The following is a 20,432-nucleotide window of genomic DNA, read 5'->3' on the forward strand; positions in this document are numbered from 1 at the left end:
ACGAAGACTACCCAACATTTCAATGTCACTGCAAATCAGATAGCACACCAACTGCTCTTAAATGGGAAAGCAACCAATAAAATCCGAAGGCCAAAAATACAGAGAAGAAAGAAGTCACCTCACTGTCCCCTTCACCATGTTGGAGTTGGAAAAAGTCATCAAAGAATGTAAAAATGGAAAATCAGCGGGTCTAGATGACATTCGAGTAGAACAGATAAAGAAATTTGGGCCTAAAACCAAAGAATGTGTTCTGCAACTCTTCAATAGATGTGTGAGCAGAGGTCAGATACCAAAGACATGGCGAAAAAGTAGAGTAAGTGCTTTGCTCAAACCTGGCAAGGAAGGAAATCATCCTAAAGACTTCAGACCTGTTACCCTTTTGTGTCATCTATATAAATTACTGGAAAGGATGATCCTAAATCGCATTCAACCCATGATTGACCCTCTCCTCATACCACAACAAGCTGGATTTCGTCCGGGTAAGAGCTGCACTGAACAATTACTGAATCTTACACAATTCGTTGAGGATGGCTTTGAAAGACACAAGGTGACAGGTGCAGTCTTTGTAGATTTGACTGCAGCGTATGACACCGTCAACCATCAACTTCTGTTAGTTAAAGTCTACAATCTGACCAAGGATATTAAGATAACCAGATTTATCGCAACCCTTCTTCAGAACCGTAGGTTTTTTGTGGACTTCCAAGGACAGCGCAGTCGGTGGAGGACACAAAGAAACGGTTTACCTCAAGGAAGTGTGCTGGCACCAATCCTCTTTAATATATACACGAATGACCAGCCGGTAGCTCCAAATAGCAAAAGTTTCTTGTATGCTGATGATCTTGCTCTGGCAACACAATGTACAGACCTTGAGACAGTGGAAAGGAATCTAACCATCGCCCTCGAAAGTTTGTCATCCTATTACAAGGCAAACCAGTTAAGGCCTAACCCTATGAAAACACAAGTTTGTGCCTTTCATCTGAAAAATAGGGAGGCTCATTGTAAGCTGCATATAGTGTGGGTAGGTGTTGAGTTACAATACTGTGAAACTCCAAAATACCTGGGAGTGACGCTTGATAGAGCTCTTACATTCAAGAAACACTGCATGAACACTAAACTTAAAGTTTCCACCAGGAATCATCTTCTACGTAAATTATCTGGATCAGAATGGGGCAGTCAACCAAAAATTATTCGTGCTTCCGCCATGGCACTATGTTATTCTGCAGCGGAATATGCCTGCCCTGTTTGGTACAATTCATCTCATGCCAGGCAGGTAGACATAGCACTTAATGAGACCTGCAGACTTGTTACAGGTTGTCTAAAGTCTACTCCAACTGAAAAACTCTATCGTCTTGCAGGGATAGCACCACCCGGTGTGCGAAGGGAAGTAGCTGCAAATAAGGAAAGGACAAAGGTTAAGCACGTAAGTACTCATCTACTGCATGGACATGAGCTTCCAGTACAGAGACTGAAATCTAGGAGAAGCTTCCTACGAACATCTCAGGAACTTATAGTACCAGCTGAGAAGGCAAGGATACAGCTATCGAAGACGAAGATCCCCCAAGGCTCTGAGCAGATGGCGGTTGAGGAACGTTTGCCACCCGGTTGCAATGAGAGCTGGACAATCTGGAAATCTCTCAATAGGTTGAGATCAGGAGTGGGAAGGTCCAAAGTTAATTTGGCAAGATGGGGCTTCATCAATGGCGACAACACCAAGTGTGACTGCGGAGAAGATCAAACCATCCAGCATATGCTTCAGTGTGCGCTGTGTCCATCTTTGTGCACACAAGATGACCTGCATCGAGCTACGAAGAGAGGACTCGAAGTAGCGTTGTATTGGTCCAAGAATATTTAAATGTTACTTGAAATTATTGTAACTGTTTTCTTTTTTTGATGTGTCTGACACGAGAATAATAATAATAATCAGTCAATTAATACTGATCTGCACTTAGGGCAGTAGCTCAATTGGCAGATTCCCTATTTGCTGTTTTTCTAGCCATTTCCTATCTGATTTCAAAGGAATTGGAAATTTATTGTACATCTCCCTTGGTAAGTTATTCCAATCCCTAACTCCCCTTCCCATAAACGAATATTTGTCCCAGTTTGTCCCCTTGAATTCCAACTTTACCTTCATATTGCCCCCTAGTTCCCCGGCTAATATCAGCCAGCGCGCGAGGGATCCAGAGCTGGCCATTCCTTAGTGGGCCGTCTTAGTTTTGGAACCATTTAAAGGACAAGCATTGACAGCAATACAAGAAGAGAACACATTTAAAACATAGGCTTGGCATTTATTACAATAATCACAAATTGTAATTAATAACAAAGTATCTATCTCTTGCTGCTGTATATCGTGATCCTCACGGAGCTAATATTGTAGACTAGATTTACAAAAAGTAAGTTATTGAAATCTTGAATCTCGTTGACAATGGATTATTCGAAAGAATAAAAATAAAATTAAAATTAGCCTTCCATTGGCTTTAAAGTTTAAAATGAAAAGAGAGGATGAACCTCATCCTAAAATATCCTTGATCTCAAATGTATTTGACAGCCTAAAGCCAGTTGTCTCACTTTAAATACTGAAATGCTGAATCTCCACTAAATTAAGTGCCGGATAAGCATGGTTTCTCTTCCGAATTATTACTGCACAATATCTACAAAATATACATTATTTTCAGTTTCTCACTTGTGGACGATATCTTTAATAACACGCTGATATTATTAAACTGATTATTTGAATAATTAATATTCTTGAAAATGATTAATTTAATTAACATTAATCCCATTGCGATATGACTTTATAATTAATATTGGACTTTAGAGCAATAATCCTTCTCATGAAAATTATTAGATAACTGAATGGGGATTATTCATGTCCTACATTAATTAACGTTACAAAATTTTCTAAAATTTTACACTCGTTTGTGCTTACTTTAAAAATTATACGAACTTATTTACTTTCAAAATCGTGTCATTATAGCGTTGAATCTATAATTAAGTTTGTAAGAAATATTATTACACAACAATCAAATATATGAACCAAACAAAGACAACACTGGGATAACCTGACCCACCGTACTGAACACGCGGTCAGATTAAAACATAACATTCAATAAATAACATTTCAGAATCATCAAAACTATATCACACACATATACAAACACACACACCACACACACACATACGACACGGATATTATTTACAAAATTTACAAACAGATCCTAGGGTTTTATTTCTATTTCATGATTATTATCACAAAATACGATCGGTGGATTAAACAGATGAACCTACATTAAGTCAAATATATTTAACAAGTTATGTGGCTTGTGTCTGAATTGGAATGGTCACTTCAGTGAGCATTATGTAGGCATTACAACGACGATGTATTCAAAATTCCCAGATTTTTGTCAGAAGATTAGGCAGGATAATAATAATCACGCATATCGCTTAAGTTGAAATTAATATCATTGGACGCGTGGTCATTGAGCACCGATAAATTATTATCATTATCCCTAAACTGCATGAAATATAACTCAACACGTACTCCACATTTCTCTCTGTAAGCACGATAACCCATGACACGTGCTTCCAAAATTTCAACAAATATTGCGTAAGACTACCATATTGGAGGCAAATTATGCAATAATAGAGCACAAGTTAATATTCCACAAGAAACATTCCAATATCATTTATCACTCATGACCGTTAAATTTGTATTTAACTCAGCTTCAATATTTTATTATTAGTGATTTTTAAATCTATTATCAGTCTCTGAATTAATCTGTCAATTAGATAACACAATCCTTCATAATCATAGAGCAATGCATTAGACTAAAAAATATCAATATTTACTAGGTAAGACACAACCGAGATATCCCGCAAGACTACCATATTCCAGGCAGATTATGCAATAATATAGCACACGTTAATATTCCACAAGAAACATTCCAATATCATTTATCACTCATGACCGTTAAATTCTTATTTAACCCGGCTTGTCCCACAATGTTTCACAAATATTAAATCATTATTTAAGTTCTCATGTATCTGAGAGATCAGTTATTATTAAATATGATTTTAAATAATCGTACAAGATTGAAATATCCTCGGAAGACAAGCTACAACAGATTTACACTAATAGATCACAACTCACATTTAATCATTTCCAAACTACCTTAACCAGGTGAGATGAAATTTGAAAAATATCGCTAAGTTAGGTACTCAAATCTAATAGAATTCTCGACTGAATGAAGATCGTTTAATTTTCTACACAGATGGAAATAAAAATATCATAAAAGTGTACTCAAATTTGATGATGGACCTCTATGCCTGGGACAGTGTGTTATGCCCCCATGTTGAAGTTCGTCCATCACGTATTCCCTCCGATGTTAGAGATGCCGTCATTTTGTCAGCACATGGTGACAGCAGAGTTCAAATCCATCGTGGAACGGAATGCTCCTCATGACAGCAGGTTTGATATCCTGAAGTAGATGTTGGTCTTGCGTTGGTTGGTCTCCTCTTCTTTCTTCAAATTAAAGTAAGCTGAAACTGACACAAAATATTTTACTTCAAGTGCGTGATAGACCAGGCTGAAACATTTAAATGCAAACGAAACTTGTGTTGTGAGCTCTCGTAGAATCGAAGCATTAAGAGGTTGATTAATGGAAACCTTGAGGTTATATAGCCTCTCCTTGGAGGTGCGGCACCCATTTCCTAATTATTATTGGTTTGTAAATGCGCTCCTTAATTGACTGAGATTATTCTGGAAGTTACACGAACGAACAAATAGACACACAAGGCAGTGGGCGAGCGGGTCTAACCTTGAAAAAGTCCAGTCTGTCACGTGATCGCCACATACTATCGATCAATGAGGCGAGACGAAAATCAACACTCTGCATTCCCCAAAATATGTCAACCAGCTGATTAAATGATAAATCTGAATGTCACCACATAAAACTTGATCCCTCACTCACAATTAATAAATGATGCTGGTTATTGCGGGCACATAATTACACACTCAATAGACTCAAAATTGTCGGGGACTATATTGTGATTTCACGTCATCTCTTCGCTGATAGCTCGGAACGTACCACTTATATCATTTGCATACAATTTTTATTTTTGTTTTCCACCTATTCAATATGTAATCGCTTTTTGTCGCTAGAAAATCCGTTTTACTAAAATATTACATTAACAGGGTCGTGTTTCGCTCGACTTCTGAGCATCCTCAGCCTTTATAACTTTTCTCAAGGTTAAGACAATTACTTTATTAACTTTACTTATAACTAATTTGTACGAATTATAATCTTAATGTGCTTGTTGCCATTTATTGATGGACGCAGTATTTCTGTATCCGTCTCTTGGCACAGGCCAGAGCAAAGCGTAGCTTCCACCGAAGTCCCAGTCTCATCCATTGCTGTGACAATATGGAAGCTGCTGGGGTATTAGTGGTGCTGAGTAATGATATTTGGAGCAGAAATAGTGTCCGAGTTATGAAGGGTGTTGCTCATAGGACCAGTCGTGCTGCAGTAGCACCTTCTGGTCCAGTGAGGAAAGCAATGGCAAACTACCTCACTCCTCATCTTGCCTAGTACGCCTCATTTGGGCTCTGCCATTGGTTTTTGTGGTTTTCGTATAACTGCATAGCCTCACTCCTCATCTCATTGTCTGAGGATCAACCAGCCTCTGGGCTGATGACCTAACAGACAGACATACTCTTAATTCTGTTCGGTTCGTTACGACCCCTGAGGATCACGAGTGACTTGTTCGGCACGTCTTCTTTCATCCCAATACATCTTCATTCTCTCACTGCTCCTCTTTCTCTCTGCTTCCTTGGTCTGAATCTGGATCCTGGTGTCCGTTCATCTGCGGCCTTCCACGAGCTATCTGTATTGGACCTATCCTGTAGTGTCATCAGTGGATATTTTTCCTTTATGCCAATAGTATTCCAATCATCTCTTGACTTCGTTCATCCACTTATTTCCAGTTAAGCAGGTTGCATTCCATATATTCTTCGTCAGCCTACCGTCATCCATCCTCATGAGATGTCCAACAAATCCTAACCTTCTCTTTCTTATCACACACGAGATTGGTTCTATACTCTCATATAGTTCCTGCCTTAATCTGTGTACCAGATTTCCCCTTGCTTTTTGGTGCCCCATATATGTCTCAAGATTCTTCTTTCCTCCTTCTCCAATTGTATGCATGCTCTCTAGCCCAATGTCAGCGTTTCAGTTGCATATAATGCAGCATTCCAGATGGTTATCATGTAGTGTCGCAGTTTTGCGTTCCTCGAGAGGTTCTTCCTTGAATATGTAGTCATGGCTGCATATCGTAGTTTCAGCAGTAGTTGAGCTCTGTCTGTGGTGTTTTTGTTGCTTTGTACTTTACCCGTGATGTTTTCACCTAGATACTGGAAGCTGTCGACTCTCTCTACCACTTGGCCTTTTACAATCCAATCGGTCTTTGTATTCAGTACCTTCGTCTTGTTGTAGGCAATTTTCAGACCAACCTTTGCTGCAGTCTCGGCTAGATTTGCTAGGGATTACTTCGCGTCTTCTTCCTTCTCATGTAACAACACCATATCATCTGCGAAGGCAAGGCAATTCACTATGACATTGCTTTTGATCTTATATCCAATCTGCACACCTTCATTTCCCATGGTTCTATTCAACTGTCTCCACTGCTTCACCACTTCATTCAAAACTAGGTTAAGTAATATTGGCGACAGACCATCCCCTTGTCGGACTTCTGTCTTAATTTCGAAGCTGTCTGACAACATACTCCGGTACCTTACTCTACCGGTTGTAGCTTTCATTGTTTCCCCCACCAATGCACACGTCGTAGAATGCAATCCTCTGTTGCGTAGGATGTTCAGTAGTGTGTTCCTGTCTATCGAGTCGTAGGATTTTGCGACGTCTACAAATGTCACTATGTGTCCTTTCCTTTGTCTGTGTTCTATGAGTCTCTTGAGTCCAAATATCTGTTCTACGCAGTTTCTCCCTTTCCGGCAACCACCCTGGTATTATCCTATGGTCGATTCACGCTATGTTTCCATTCTATTCAGCAATAATCTCGAGAGTACCTTGTACCAAATGTTTAGCAGTGTGAAAGACATTTGTGAACACAATGAACAGTTTAAAATTTTAAATAACAGTCTTAAAATTGGAATAGACATTAATTCTATTAACACTGATGTCCAAAACATGCTAAATTGCAACAGAAATGAAAAATTTGGCTAAAATTCTCATAAATTTCTTCGTTTTTACTAACTCAACTGTTAATGTGCTGCTTAAAATTTGAGTAATAAACCCTCTAAAATTATATTGTATCTGAGGCTCAAAAGTCTTAATGTACGCGCCGAAGTGGGATATTTTCTATGTCTTGCTTGCTGAAATAATCTATTGATTGTGAACGGCTAGGTACAACTTATTGGTTATTTCCCCGGACTAGTCTTGAACTGACGAGGTGACATGTTGCTTGGGAGTTATTCGTTTTCTTTATATAAGCTTTGTCGAAAGGGAGTTCAAATCTGAGAAACTGGATGTTGATGTATTATTCTTTATGACAACTCTTATGTGTTGGTGCTGTAACAAAAGAATTTGCGTGAGAAAGCCTTATCTCTAATTCCATTTCTTTACTCATATCATTTATATATATATGAAAGCATAAAGGTCCAATAATACTGTCTTGAGGAATTCCCATCTTAATTAATACAGGGTCAGCTAAAGCTTCACCTACTCTAATTCTCTGAGATCTAAATTCTAGAAATATAGCAACTCATTCAGTCACTCTTTTGTCTAGTCTAATTGCACTCATTATTGCCAGTAGTCTCCCATGATCCACCCAACCAAATGCTTTAGACAGGTCAATCACGACACAGTCCATTTGACCTTCTGAATCCAGGATATCAGTTTTATCTTGCTGAAATCCTACAAGTTGAGTTCCAGTGGAATAACCTTTTTAAACCCGAACTGCCTTCTATCGAACCAGTTTTTAACTTCAAAAACATGCCTAATATAATCAGAAATAATGCCTTCCCAAAGCTTACATGCAACGCACGTCAACTTACTGACCTGTAACCTTCAGCTTTATGTCTATTACCCTTCCCTTTTTACACAGGGGCTACTATAGCAACGCTCCATTCATTTGGTATAGCTCGATATGGAAGATCCAGTCTGACATTCATTGTCATATATTTTACTAACGCATCCAAAATTGAATGATTACCTGATATCTAAAATAACATGTCGACGACACTGAATTCGATCACCACAAGGCGTGAATGTAAGCTCCAAATATTACCAAAATATTACACGAAAATGAAAAATATTACCATATTAGATTCAGATTATACATGTCAATTTTTCAAATAGCATAACAGCCTATAAATGTTTAACAATGATCAAGATAACACACGGATAAACTATCAGTGATTCACCACTGTCATAAGAGTGTAACATGGGGTCAGAATTAACTCTAACATGGTACGTTTGATAATTTGGAAATATCAATTATCAGTTTGTGATACTGGTTAGATAGATCAGCAAAGCATGGCAAAGTGTTCGGTGTCCTTTCTTGAATCTTTCCTTTCCAAATAATCTGTTCTAAGTTTTATTTTATTTTGTTGGGCATAATCTTGCATGTAATGGGAAATTTTAATGACTATTTGTAAGAAAATTCAGACTATTATTAGGACATAAAACTAGTTACTAATGTTTGGTCAATCATACGTGTGCATAGGTCACAAGAATGGAGTCTCATCCCTGAACGCATAAAAAAAGAAATAGGCCTGACAGTTGATACTGATGGAGAATTCTGGATGTCCTTTGAAGACTTTAAAAGTCATTTCACAACTCTTCAAATCTGTTCCTTGGATCCTGGCTCTGTGCAAGAAGGAACGTTTGGTTATGAAAAGAAACGATGGGAGATGAGTATGTTTGAGGGCGAGTGGGTTTCGAGAGTGACAGCAGGTGGCCCTGCGGATATGGGTAAGTATATGCAGATAATTTCAGCTCTATAGAATTATTGTATATGGATGTATGTGAGGAAAATTCTTGTTTAGCTTTAAACTTTCAGATATTATTTACATTCCATTTGAATTCCATTGTTGGATGCACTTGTGAACGGTTGGCTGTTGAGAGAGCTCCTGCATTATTGTACTGATGAAGTAGTTAACACCTATTGAAATTGTTAAAATTTGATGTGTGTGTGTTCCATTTAGTGATATTTACATATTGCTGTTTAGTGCTTGTTGGTAGAAATTGGGAGTAGTGATATTTATTTGAATTTTATAACAAGTAATTCATTTGGGGTGCAGTAGATTATGTTTTCTAGGTTAAGTAGGCTAGCTAGGTGTACCTTGTTCGAATTTTAGGTTTAAGAAATACTTTAGGTAATATTAACTTTTAAAACAATATTTTTAAATATCTGTAGGTTCGTTGGTATAATACTTACAAAGGCAGTTTATCATAAGGAGTTCTAACTCATTTTAACTTCCGCCGCAACATTTCCGATGTTTCGTGTAGATATCCCTTCAAACAATCACGAAAGTAATAATTTATTAAATTAAAGAACACAATTCTCCTGTAAAATTCGATTTAAAGAGAAGTTAAAGAAATGCACGGTAATTTCACTGGATAATTCCGGTACGTAACAGTTTTTGGATTGTTGAAGATTCTATTAGAATTGTTGACGATTGTTGCTATATGCACATAGTAGTTGTGTAAATAAATACAAAATCAGCTGATTACTATATTCCGATAAATTGTGGTCTTAGTTCCCTGCATACTTTGTACTTTCTACCTTCGTCTATTCATCGAGTAAAAGTTAGTAATCAAATTCCTATATCCCAATAATATTGCAGTTCCACCCCCGGCGTAGTTGTGACAGAAATTATTGTAGACAACCTCTTATTTTTCAGCATCTAAGGACACTTTTATTCTCCGTCCCGCGTAGTAGGGAAAATAATAGTAATCCACCAGCGGTACATGTTCATTTAACCACATTTCAGCTGAGAATTGTAGTGTAGATACAGTATATTTAGATAGTACTATTAATAATAACCTGTCTAAGCATTTAGCTTTGTTCGTAATCTTTGAGTACAGTAGTTCTTACAAATTTCAAACTTGAAATTTTCATTTCTGTTTGTGCATAGAAGTGACACACGGTGCCGGTATTGTAATTAGGATACGTCTGAACGTAGTTTAAACATATTGTAGTGTAATGTACAGTAGTATACGAGTAATATCTTATTAGAATTTAGCGTGCTTATGTTATTATTGTAAAATATTTGTGTAGTACCGGTATAGTAGAGGTATCTGTAGAAACGCTCTTACTAAAACTCTGTTGTTGTAATTAGGACAGGCTTAATTGCAGTTTAGATTTGTGTAGTGTTTCTGTATTCCTTTCGGTATTCAGTATTTAACAGGTGTTGCAGGATAAAATAGAGTTCGACTAAGTAGTATTGTAGTGTAGTCGAATATTAATAACCTTATTGTCGTGTGATCCTTGAATACTATCCCAGACAATATATCCCTGAGTTCACTTCCTTTGTACATAAGTTATTTTATTTTTCCTTTTATTTTGATTTTTTCCGTAAAGAATGGCTAAGGAGTCCAAGTATAGGGATTGAGGTTTTGGCGAAGCATTAAGGGGTATGAGGGAGGAGATGAAGAGTTTGAGGGTGATAATTAGGATTCTCACGGAAGACAGGAAAGAAGATAGGCCTCCCTCAAACAATGTAAGGGTTACAGTAGATGTACAAGAGGGAGAGGAAGGAAAGGCGGGAGTTGTAGAAGACAGGTGGTCCACTGTTCTAAGGGGAAGGAGATTGCAGGCTAAGGGCTCTTTTCAGTATCAGAATTCAGGACAGGTGTCGGTGAGAAATCGGTACGAGTCACTGCAGGTAGAACAACCGAAGGAAGATGAGGAACAGGGAATTGTTGCCGAGAAGTTTGGAAGTAGGAGAAAGAGAAGAGGTAGGAAAGGGAAATGTGGAGTAGTGGATAGGAAAAGACAGGTGAAACAGGGTCATGGGATGGAGAAAAGGGAGGAGGAGGTAGCTTCTGCAGCTGTCAGGAAAGATAGGACCGACCAGGAGGGGGGGATCAAATGAGGTGTGTAGGGTTGAGGCTGTGGTCATGGGGGATTCTATCGTTAGACATGTCGGGAAAGTGTTTGGAGAAAAGGGTACCAGAGAAGAGTGTTATCAAGGAATTAGGTTAAGGCAGATGTTGAGGAAAGTAGAAGAGAAGGAGGAGGGAAAGGAGAAGGTGGTCGCGTTTCACGTTGGTACTAACAACGTAAGACAAGCAGGTATAAGTACCAACATAGTTGGGGGATGTGTGGGATATGGTAAATGCAGCACGGATAAAGTTTAAGGAAGCGGAGATTGTTATCAGTGGAATACTGTGTAGGAGGGATACTGACTGAAGGGTGATTGGGGATTTAAATGAGACTATGGTGGGAGTATGTGGGAAAATGGGATTGAAATTTCTAGATCCTAATGGGTGGGTAGGAGATAGGGATCTGCGCTCTGATGGCCTTCACCTAAACAGCAGTGGTACGTATACGTTAGGAAATTTGTTTGGAACTGTAATAGGGAGGTACATTCAGGGAAACGGGGTTATCTAGGGAGCGGTGATAAGGGTACAGAGATCTGGAAGTCAAGTAGGGATGACATAAAATTGTTAGTGTGGAACTGTAGAAATATTGTAAAGAAAGGAATAGAATTGTGTAATTTAATAGATATATATTTACCAGATATTGTAATAGGAGTTGAAGCATGGCTGAGAAATGATATAATGGATGCAGAAATTTTCTCACGGAACTGGAGAGTGTATCGTAGAGATAGGATGGGAATGGTGGGAGTGGGAGTATTGATTCTGGTGAAAGAAAAATTTTGTAAGCTACGAAAAAGTTAAAGATGAGAAACATGAAATTCTAGGTGTAAGACTCATTTCTAAAGATAATAGGCAACTTGATGTCTTTGGAGTGTACAGACCGGGAAAGGGTAGCGCTGACACGGATTCAGAATTATTCAATAATATGATCAGCTATGTGGGAAACGACATGGAAAGGAATGTGATTGTAACGGGGGATCTGAATTTACAAAATATCAATTGGGAAGGAAATGCGAACGACAGGATGCATGACCAACAAATGGCAAAAAAAGTTAGTTTAATATCTCAAGATTATAACTATTTTTCTGGTAAATTTTGGATATGCTTCACTCTACTCAAAGAATCAAACAATCCCACCAGTGGATGGCTTGAGACTTCTTTCCGGCTTTGACACTAATATATAATTAAGTTTTGCGTTAGGTATCCTTGTCTACACATATAATAATAATAATAATAATAATAATAATAATAATAATAATAATAATAATAATAATAATAATACGTCTTCTCCTGAAAAAATTTCTCTACCCACAATCAATTCAGGAAATAAAATATATACGTTAATCAATGCACATGCATTAACAAACAAGTGAAACTGAAAAGTCACATTTAAAAGTAGTGGAATTCTGGGATTTACTGGAAGAAACTACAGCAAATATTCCCAAACATCATGTTAAAACTCTGCTTTGAGATTTCAATGCAAAAATCAGTAAAGAAAATAAATTTATAATACCTGTGAGACTATACGTTGCTTACAACAGAACCAACAAGAATGGAGAAATATTAAAAAGCTTCTGCGAGAATTTTGAGTTAAAGCTGATGTCAGCCTATTTCTTGGTCCTTTTATACAAGAAAACAACCTGGAAATCACCAAATTTTCACCTAGAAGAATTTCAAATACATCATGAAGTGATTTCTAAAAGAAACCAGAAGAATTATAAATGTTAACGTGAAAAAGGGTGTCGATGACTCCGAAATTCTCATCCCACAGAATATTGTTCAAGATCGACTCCAGTTCAAAAATGTAATCCATAACCATCATTTCGCTGAAAGGAAGTACAACTAGGCAATCATCCTCTATATAACACTAATCAGAGAAAAAAAATGGAAGGGATCCGACACTTCGAAAAATGGTATCGGCCAAAGGTAGACAAGGGCCACGAATGGCGTGAAAATGAAAAACTCCCTAGGCTTCCATACGTAATACCGTCGGGGTCGGAAAAGAACAAGAGTTGACCAAGAGAGGTCGGATAGGATAGTTGAAAGTGAGGAGCCTGGTACGAGTAAGTGGAAGCAATGCAAGGACTCAGCTAAGGCCCCGTGGTCACCAACCCACGCTCCAAAGTTAGTCGCCTCTTACGACAGGCAGGGGATACCGTGGGAGTTATTCTACCGCTCCAACCCACAGGGGGAAGGTGGTGGTGGTGGTGGTGATTTTTTTAAGAAGTGCAACTAGGCCACCATCCTCTATATAACACTAATCAGATAGAAAAAATGTAAGGGGTCCAACACTTCGAAAAATGAAGGTATCGGCCAAAGGAAGACAAAGGCCACGAAGGGCGTAAAAATGAAATACTCCCTAGCTCTCGCAAACCTAATAGCGTCGGGGTCGAAAAAGAGCAAGCGTTGACCAAGGGAGGTCGGATATTTAGATGGAAGTGAGGAGCCTGGCACAAGTAAGGTGGAAGCAATGCCAGGAATCAGCTGAGGGCCCCGTGGTGGTGGTGGTGGTGGTGGTGGTGGTGGTGGTGGTGGTGGTGGTGGTGGTGGTGGTGATTATTCTTTTAAGAGGATGTACGACTAGGCAACCATCCTCTATACAACACTAATAAGAGGGGAAAATGGAAGGGTTCCGACACTTCGAAAAATGAAGGTATCGGCCAAAGGAAGACAAGGGCCACGAAGGGCTTGAAAATGAAAGACTTCCTAGGCCTCCATAGGTAATACCGCCGGGGTCGGAAAAGAACAAGAGTTGACCAAGGGAGGTTGGATAGGATAGATGAGAGTGAGGAGCCTTGCACAAGTAAGAGGAAGCAATGCCAGGACTGAAGACCGGAGAAAAATGTTCAGTGCCCAGATGAAGAGATTTTGGTAGAAGAAAAGATCAACGTCAGCTAAATAAGTATCCAGTATAGTAATGAAGAGATGTGGTGATAGACAACTTCCTTGTTGGACTCCGCTCGTGATTTCAAAACAGTTTGACTTACTCCTTGAATTTCTACACAGCTCTTTGTCTCTCGATATGGTTGTTTTACTCCAGCTATAATCTCATCTGGCACGTCTTTACGTCTCAGACATTCCCACATGTGCTTACGTGGTACATGACCATATGCATTCTCAATATCCAAAAATACTACTATAACAATTCTGTTCTTATCCCAGTATTTTTCAAAGAGCATTCTCGTCGAAAAATGAGTTTTAGCGTTGATCTGTTCGCTCTAAATCCATGTTGTTCTTCCTCAAGTTTAGGTTAAACAAATTTTCTGATTTTTCTCTCCAGGACGGTACCATATACTTTTAACCCATGAGATAGAAGAGTTGCGCCTCTATAGTTATTATACTTCTTTCGGTGACCTATCTTAAATAGTGGAATAATCACTCAATGCCTCCACTCACTGAGGATTTCATTTTCTTCCAAAATTGTACACCGTTTTTGGTACTCCGTACAACCATTGTATTCCGGGTTCTGCAAGTGCTTTGATCATGTCCACACTGAACACATCCAATCCTTCAGATTTATTGTTTGTTATTTAACATATTGCAGTCTCCACTTCTTGTCAGGTCAAACTTTCTACATTATAAGTTATAGGGTTTAGACGGTCACCTTGTGTGTCTTCAGTTGTATTACAGTTCAGTAAGTGATTGAAATATCTACTGAACTCCTGTAATATTTCCTTTTCATTTCTAGTTACCTCTCCGTTTGGTAGCTCTACTGTGTTATAGTACTTTTATCACTTCTTTTCTTGCCATTGATGCTTTCACGGCCCCCTTGGTTCAGAAAATCTCCAAGTTATTATTTTTGGTGTTCTTTTGTTGTAGACTTTAGGAGGTCTTCTCTTTGTGATGTCTGCAACTAACGGCCTGTAGTCTCCACCCATATTTTTACTAGGAATTACTTTGACATCACTTACAATCTTCCAGACTTCTTGGTCGGCGAGTATGTAATCAATCCCAGTACCATTTTGATCGTCCCAACTATATCTTCTCCAATAAGTGTTAGGTCTGGTGTGGCTCAGTGTAGCGTAATTGGGCCAGTTCTTTTCATACTTTTCATGAATAATACGCCTGATTCGATAAAATCGGAAGTTCATCTTTGCCGATGATTGCGTTATATACCGGGAGATAAAGACAGAGGAGTACGAACTATTGCTTCAGCAGGATTTAGATAAATTTTAAAAATGGGCGCGTGAAAATCGAATGAAAATCCACTGCGCAAAATGCAAGAAATTGTGTTTCAGTAAAAAGAAAGTACCAGGATGGAGGGATTACGAAATTGGAAGGGAAAGTGTTGGTGAAGTTGATAGTTGTAAGTACTTAGGTGTACTATTAGAAAAGACAAACTGTCAGAGCAAGTGGAAAATGTACTTAAGAAATCCTGGAGATCGTTACATTTTATTGTGCGGAATCTCAAGAAAGCTAATTCTGATGCCGAAAGTAAATCTTATAAATGCTTCGTAAGACCTATTCTCGAAAATGGACCTGCGTGCTGGGATCCGTAGAGGGTGGCTTTAATAAATTCCCTAGAAAATGTTCAAAGAAGATCGATGGGTTTCTAAACGGGAATAGGAGGGATATCATTAATAGTAAAAGTCTTGAATCTAGAAGAACTAGAGCTCGCCTGTGTGGTCTTTATAATAGCTATACGTGTAGGAGCTACACGGGTAGGGCTGCCTGGAATAGTATTAGGAATAGGCTGGAACCTCCATCATACTTATCAAGAAATGATCACAAGCATAAAATTAGGATCCGAAACCAACATACGGACGTAGGCAAGTTTTCCTTCGTAAACAGGACCATAAGTGATTGGAATAAATCACCTGCAGCAGTCTTCGATGGATTCCGTTCCGGTATCAAGCCATTTAAGAAGACCATTAGTGCTAGTGTAAAGTGAAAAGAAGTTGTAAATTACGGACACTGAATTTGTGATTTTCTGCTTGGGTAATTACCAATATTTTTAACTTTACGTTATTTTTACTTGTAATGTTAAGGTAGTAGTAAGGTCCAGTGGCGTGTGGTGAACACACTCGTTATCCCAGTTGAATAATTAAAAAAAAAAAGGCAATCGCAGTCCCACCACTCTCTAAGCCCAAGATTACTATTTTATAAATTCACTCGATAAATAAGTGGAAATATAACAAACAAACAGATCATACAATTAATAAGACAACTTAGGTATTAAAGAACTTATGAAATTATAATTCACTTGAATAAGAATATTTTCCACCACACACTCGCACATATTTCTAAACTGGTATTCACGGCAGTGACGGCACCACCATAACTTACGCTACAGCAAATTTCAAACATTTTACTTACAGTTTCACCCACGGACGCTTCGTAATAGTATATTCATGGTTTTCACAGGAATATGCTGAGACTATTTTTTGTATTTTAACTTAAACAGATTAACCTAAACTAAATGAGCAAAATTTAGCAGATAAATTTTCTCACGGCACTGGAATGCGTATCGCAGAGATAGGATAGGAATGGTGGGTGGGGGAGTGTTCATTCTGGTGAAAGAAGAATTTGTAAGCTACGAAAAAGTTAAAGATGAGACACATGAAATTCTAGGTGTAAGGCTCATTTCTAAAGATAATAGGCAACTTGATATATTTGGAGTGTACAGATCGGGAAAGGGTAGCACTGACGCGGATTCGGAATTATTTGATAGGATAGTCAGCTATATGGGAAACGACATGGAAAGAAATGTGATTGTAGCGGGTGATCTGAATTTGCCAGATGTCAATTGGGAAGGAAATGCGAACGACAGGAAGCATGACCAACAAATGGCAAATAAGTTAATATGGGAAGGACAGCTGATTCAGAAAGTGATGGAACCAACCAGAGGGAAAAATATCCTGGATGTGGTGCTGATAAAACCAGATGAGCTCTATAGGGAAACGGAAGTAATAGATGGTATTAGTGATCATGAAGCTGATTTTGTGGTAGTTAAAAATAAATGTGATAGAAAGGACGGTCTTAAAAGTAGGACTATTAGGCAGTACCATATGGCTGATAAAGCAGGCATGAGGCAGTTTCTAAATAGTAACTATGATCGGTGGAAAACAGTAAATAAAAATGTAAACAGACTCTGGGATGGGTTTAAAGAAATTGTTGAGGAATGCGAAAACTGGTTTGTACCTTTCAGGGTGGTAAGGAATGGTAAAGACCCACCTTATTATAATAGAGAAACAAAGATACTAAGAAGGAGGTGCAGACTGGAAAGAAATAGAGTTAGAAATGGCTGTGGAAGTAAGGAGAAATTGAAGGAACTTACTAGGTTATTGAATCTAGCAAATAAGGCAACTAAGGATAACATGATGGCAAGCATAATTGGCAGTCATACAAATTTTAGTGAAAAATGGAAGGGTATGTATAGGTATTTTAAGGCAGAAACAGGTTCCAAGAAGGACATTCCAAGAATAATTAATGAATAAGGGGAGTGTGTTTATGAGGATCTTCAAAAGGCAGAAATATTCAGTCAGCAGATTGTTGGTTACAAGGATAATGTCGAGATAGAGGAGGAGACTAAGGCCAAAGAAGTAATATTTACATATGATAAAAATGACATTTACAATAAGATATAAAAGTTGTAAACTAGAAAAGCGGCTGGAATTGATCAGATTTCTGGAGATATACTAAAGACAATGGGTTGGGATATAATACCACATCTGAAGTATTTATTTGATTATTGTTTGCATGACCGAGATATACCAAATGAATGGAGAATTGCTATATTAGAACCTGTGTGTAAGGGAAAGGGGGATGGACATAAAGCTGAAAATTACAGGCCAGTAAGTTTGACATGCATTGTATGTAAGCTTTGGGAAGGCATTCTTTCTGATAGACATGTTTGTGAAATTAATAACTGGTTCGATAGAAGGAAATTCGGTTTTAGGAAAGGTTATTCCACTGAAGCTCAACTTGTAGGAATTCAGCAAGATATAACAGATATCTTGGATTCTGGATGTCAAATGGACTGTATCGCGATTGACCTGTCTAAAGCATTTGATAGGGTGGATCATGGAAGACTACTGGCAAAAAGGAGTGCAATTGGACTAGACAAAAGAGTGACTGAATGGGTTGCTATATTTCTAGAAAATAGATCTTAGAGAATTAGAGTAGATGAAGCTTTATCTGACCCTGTAATAATTAAGAGGGGAATTTCTCAAGGCAGTATTATCGGACCTTTATGTTTTCTTATATATATATATATATATATATATATATATATATAACTCCTCTGCGAACCATGTGACCTTGCCGCGGTGGGGAGGCTTGCGTGTCCCAATGATGCAGATAGCCGAGCCGCAGGTGCAACCATATCGGATGGGTATCTGTTGAGAGACCAGACTAACGAATGGTTCATCGAAAGGGGGGTAGCAGCCTTTCGGTAGTTGCAAGGGCGGCAGTCTAGATGATTGACTGATACGGCCTTGTAATAATACTCAACATGGCTTATCTGTGTTGATACTGCTACACGGCTGAAAGCAACGGGAAACTACAGCCGTAACTACCTCCTGAGGACATGCAGCTCTCTCTGTATGAATGATGTACTGATGATGGCTTCCTCCCGGGTAAAATATTCCGGAGGTAAACTAGTCCCCCATTCGGATCTCCGGGTGGGGACTACACGAGAGGGGGCGATCATCAGGAAGATGGATACTGACATTCTGCGAGTCGGAGCGTGGAATGTTAGAAGTTTGAATCGTTGTGGTAGACTAGAAAATCTGAAAAGGGAGATGGATAGGCTAAAGTTAGATGTAGTTGGTATAAGTGAAGTACGTTGGCAGGAAGAAAAGGATTTTTGGTCAGGCAACTACCGAATTATCAACACGACATCAAATAGGGGAAATGCAGGTGTTGGTTTAATAATGAATAAGAAAATAGGGCAGTGGGTAAGCTACTACGACCAGCATAGTGAAAGAATTGTCGTCGTCAAGATAGACACCAAACCAATGCCCACCACAATAGTGCAGGTCTATATGCCTACTAGTTCAGCGGATGATGAAGAAATTGAAAGAATATATGAGGAGATAGAAGATTTAATACAATATGTAAAAGGTGATGAGAATCTAATTGTGATGGGAGACTGGAATGCAGTGGTAGGCCAAGGAAGAGAAGGTAGTATAGTAGGAGAATTTGGATTGGGACAAAGGAACGAAAGAGGATGTCGGCTGGTTGAATTCTGCACTGATCATAATTTAGTCCTTGCCAATACTTGGTTCAATCACCACAAACGACGGCTGTATACGTGGACGAGACCTGGAGACACTGGGACACTGGAAGGTATCAAATAGACTTCATTATGATTAGGCAGAGATTCAGAAACCAGGTGTTGGATTGCAAAACTTTCCCAGGAGCAGACGTGGACTCTGACCACAACTTGTTGGTCATGAATTGCCATCTGAAGTTGAAGAAATTGAAGAAAGGAAAGAATGCAAAAAGATGGGATCTAGACAAGTTGAAAGAAAAGAGTGTGAGGGATTGTTTCAAGGAACATGTTGCACAAGGGCTAAATGAAAAGGCTGAAGGAAACACTATAGAGGAGGAGTGGAGAGTCATGAAAAATTAAGTCGGTAGGGCTGCTGAAGAAATGTTAGGAAAGAAGAAAAGATCAACTAAGAATCAGTGGATAACTAAGGAGATACTAGACCTGATTGATGAACGACGAAAATACAAGAACGCTAGAAATGAAGAGGGCAGAAAAGAATACAGGCGATTAAAGAATCAAGTGGATAGAAAGTGCAAGGTAGCTAAGGAAGAATGGCTGAAGGAGAAGTGCAAGGATGTCGAAGGCTGTATGGTCCTGGGAAAGGTAGATGCTGCATACAGGAAAATCAAGGAAACCTTTGGAGAAAGGAAATCTAGGTGCATGAATATTAAGAGCTCAGATGGAAAGTCACTTCTAGGGAAAGAAGACAAAGCAGAAAGATGGCAGGAGCATATCCAACAGTTGTATCAAGGTAAAGATGTAGATAATTTGGTTCTGGAACATGAAGAGGCTGTTGATGCTGATGAAATGGGAGACCCAATTTTGAGGTCAGAGTTTGACAGAGCTGTGAGTGACCTAAATAGTAACAAGGCACCTGGAATTGATGACATTCCCTCTGAATTACTGACTGCCTTAGGAGAAACCAGCATGGCAAGGTTATTTCATTTAGTGCGCAAGATGTATGAGACAGGAGAAGTCCCATCCGATTTTCGGCAGAATGTTGTTATACCTATTCCCAAGAAAGCCGGGGCTGACAGGTGTGAAAACTACCGCACCATTAGTTTAGTATCTCATGCCTGCAAAATTTTAACACGTATTAT

At 38.7% G+C, this 20,432-nt stretch overlaps 1 protein-coding gene across 1 annotated transcript in view; it reads left to right on the forward strand.

The window, feature by feature from the left end:
* Positions 1-20,432, forward strand: part of LOC136877779 (calpain-B-like) — a 459,866-nt gene that overhangs the window by 191,838 nt on the left and 247,596 nt on the right. Inside the window, exons 8-9 of the mRNA XM_068228742.1 lie at positions 8,737-8,969; positions 9,371-9,388. Coding sequence (XP_068084843.1) covers positions 8,737-8,969; positions 9,371-9,388 — 251 coding nt within the window. The remainder of the gene's footprint in view (positions 1-8,736; positions 8,970-9,370; positions 9,389-20,432) is intronic.

This window comes from Anabrus simplex, chromosome 7 (assembly GCF_040414725.1).
Source record: "Anabrus simplex isolate iqAnaSimp1 chromosome 7, ASM4041472v1, whole genome shotgun sequence".
NCBI lineage: Eukaryota > Metazoa > Arthropoda > Insecta > Orthoptera > Tettigoniidae > Anabrus > Anabrus simplex.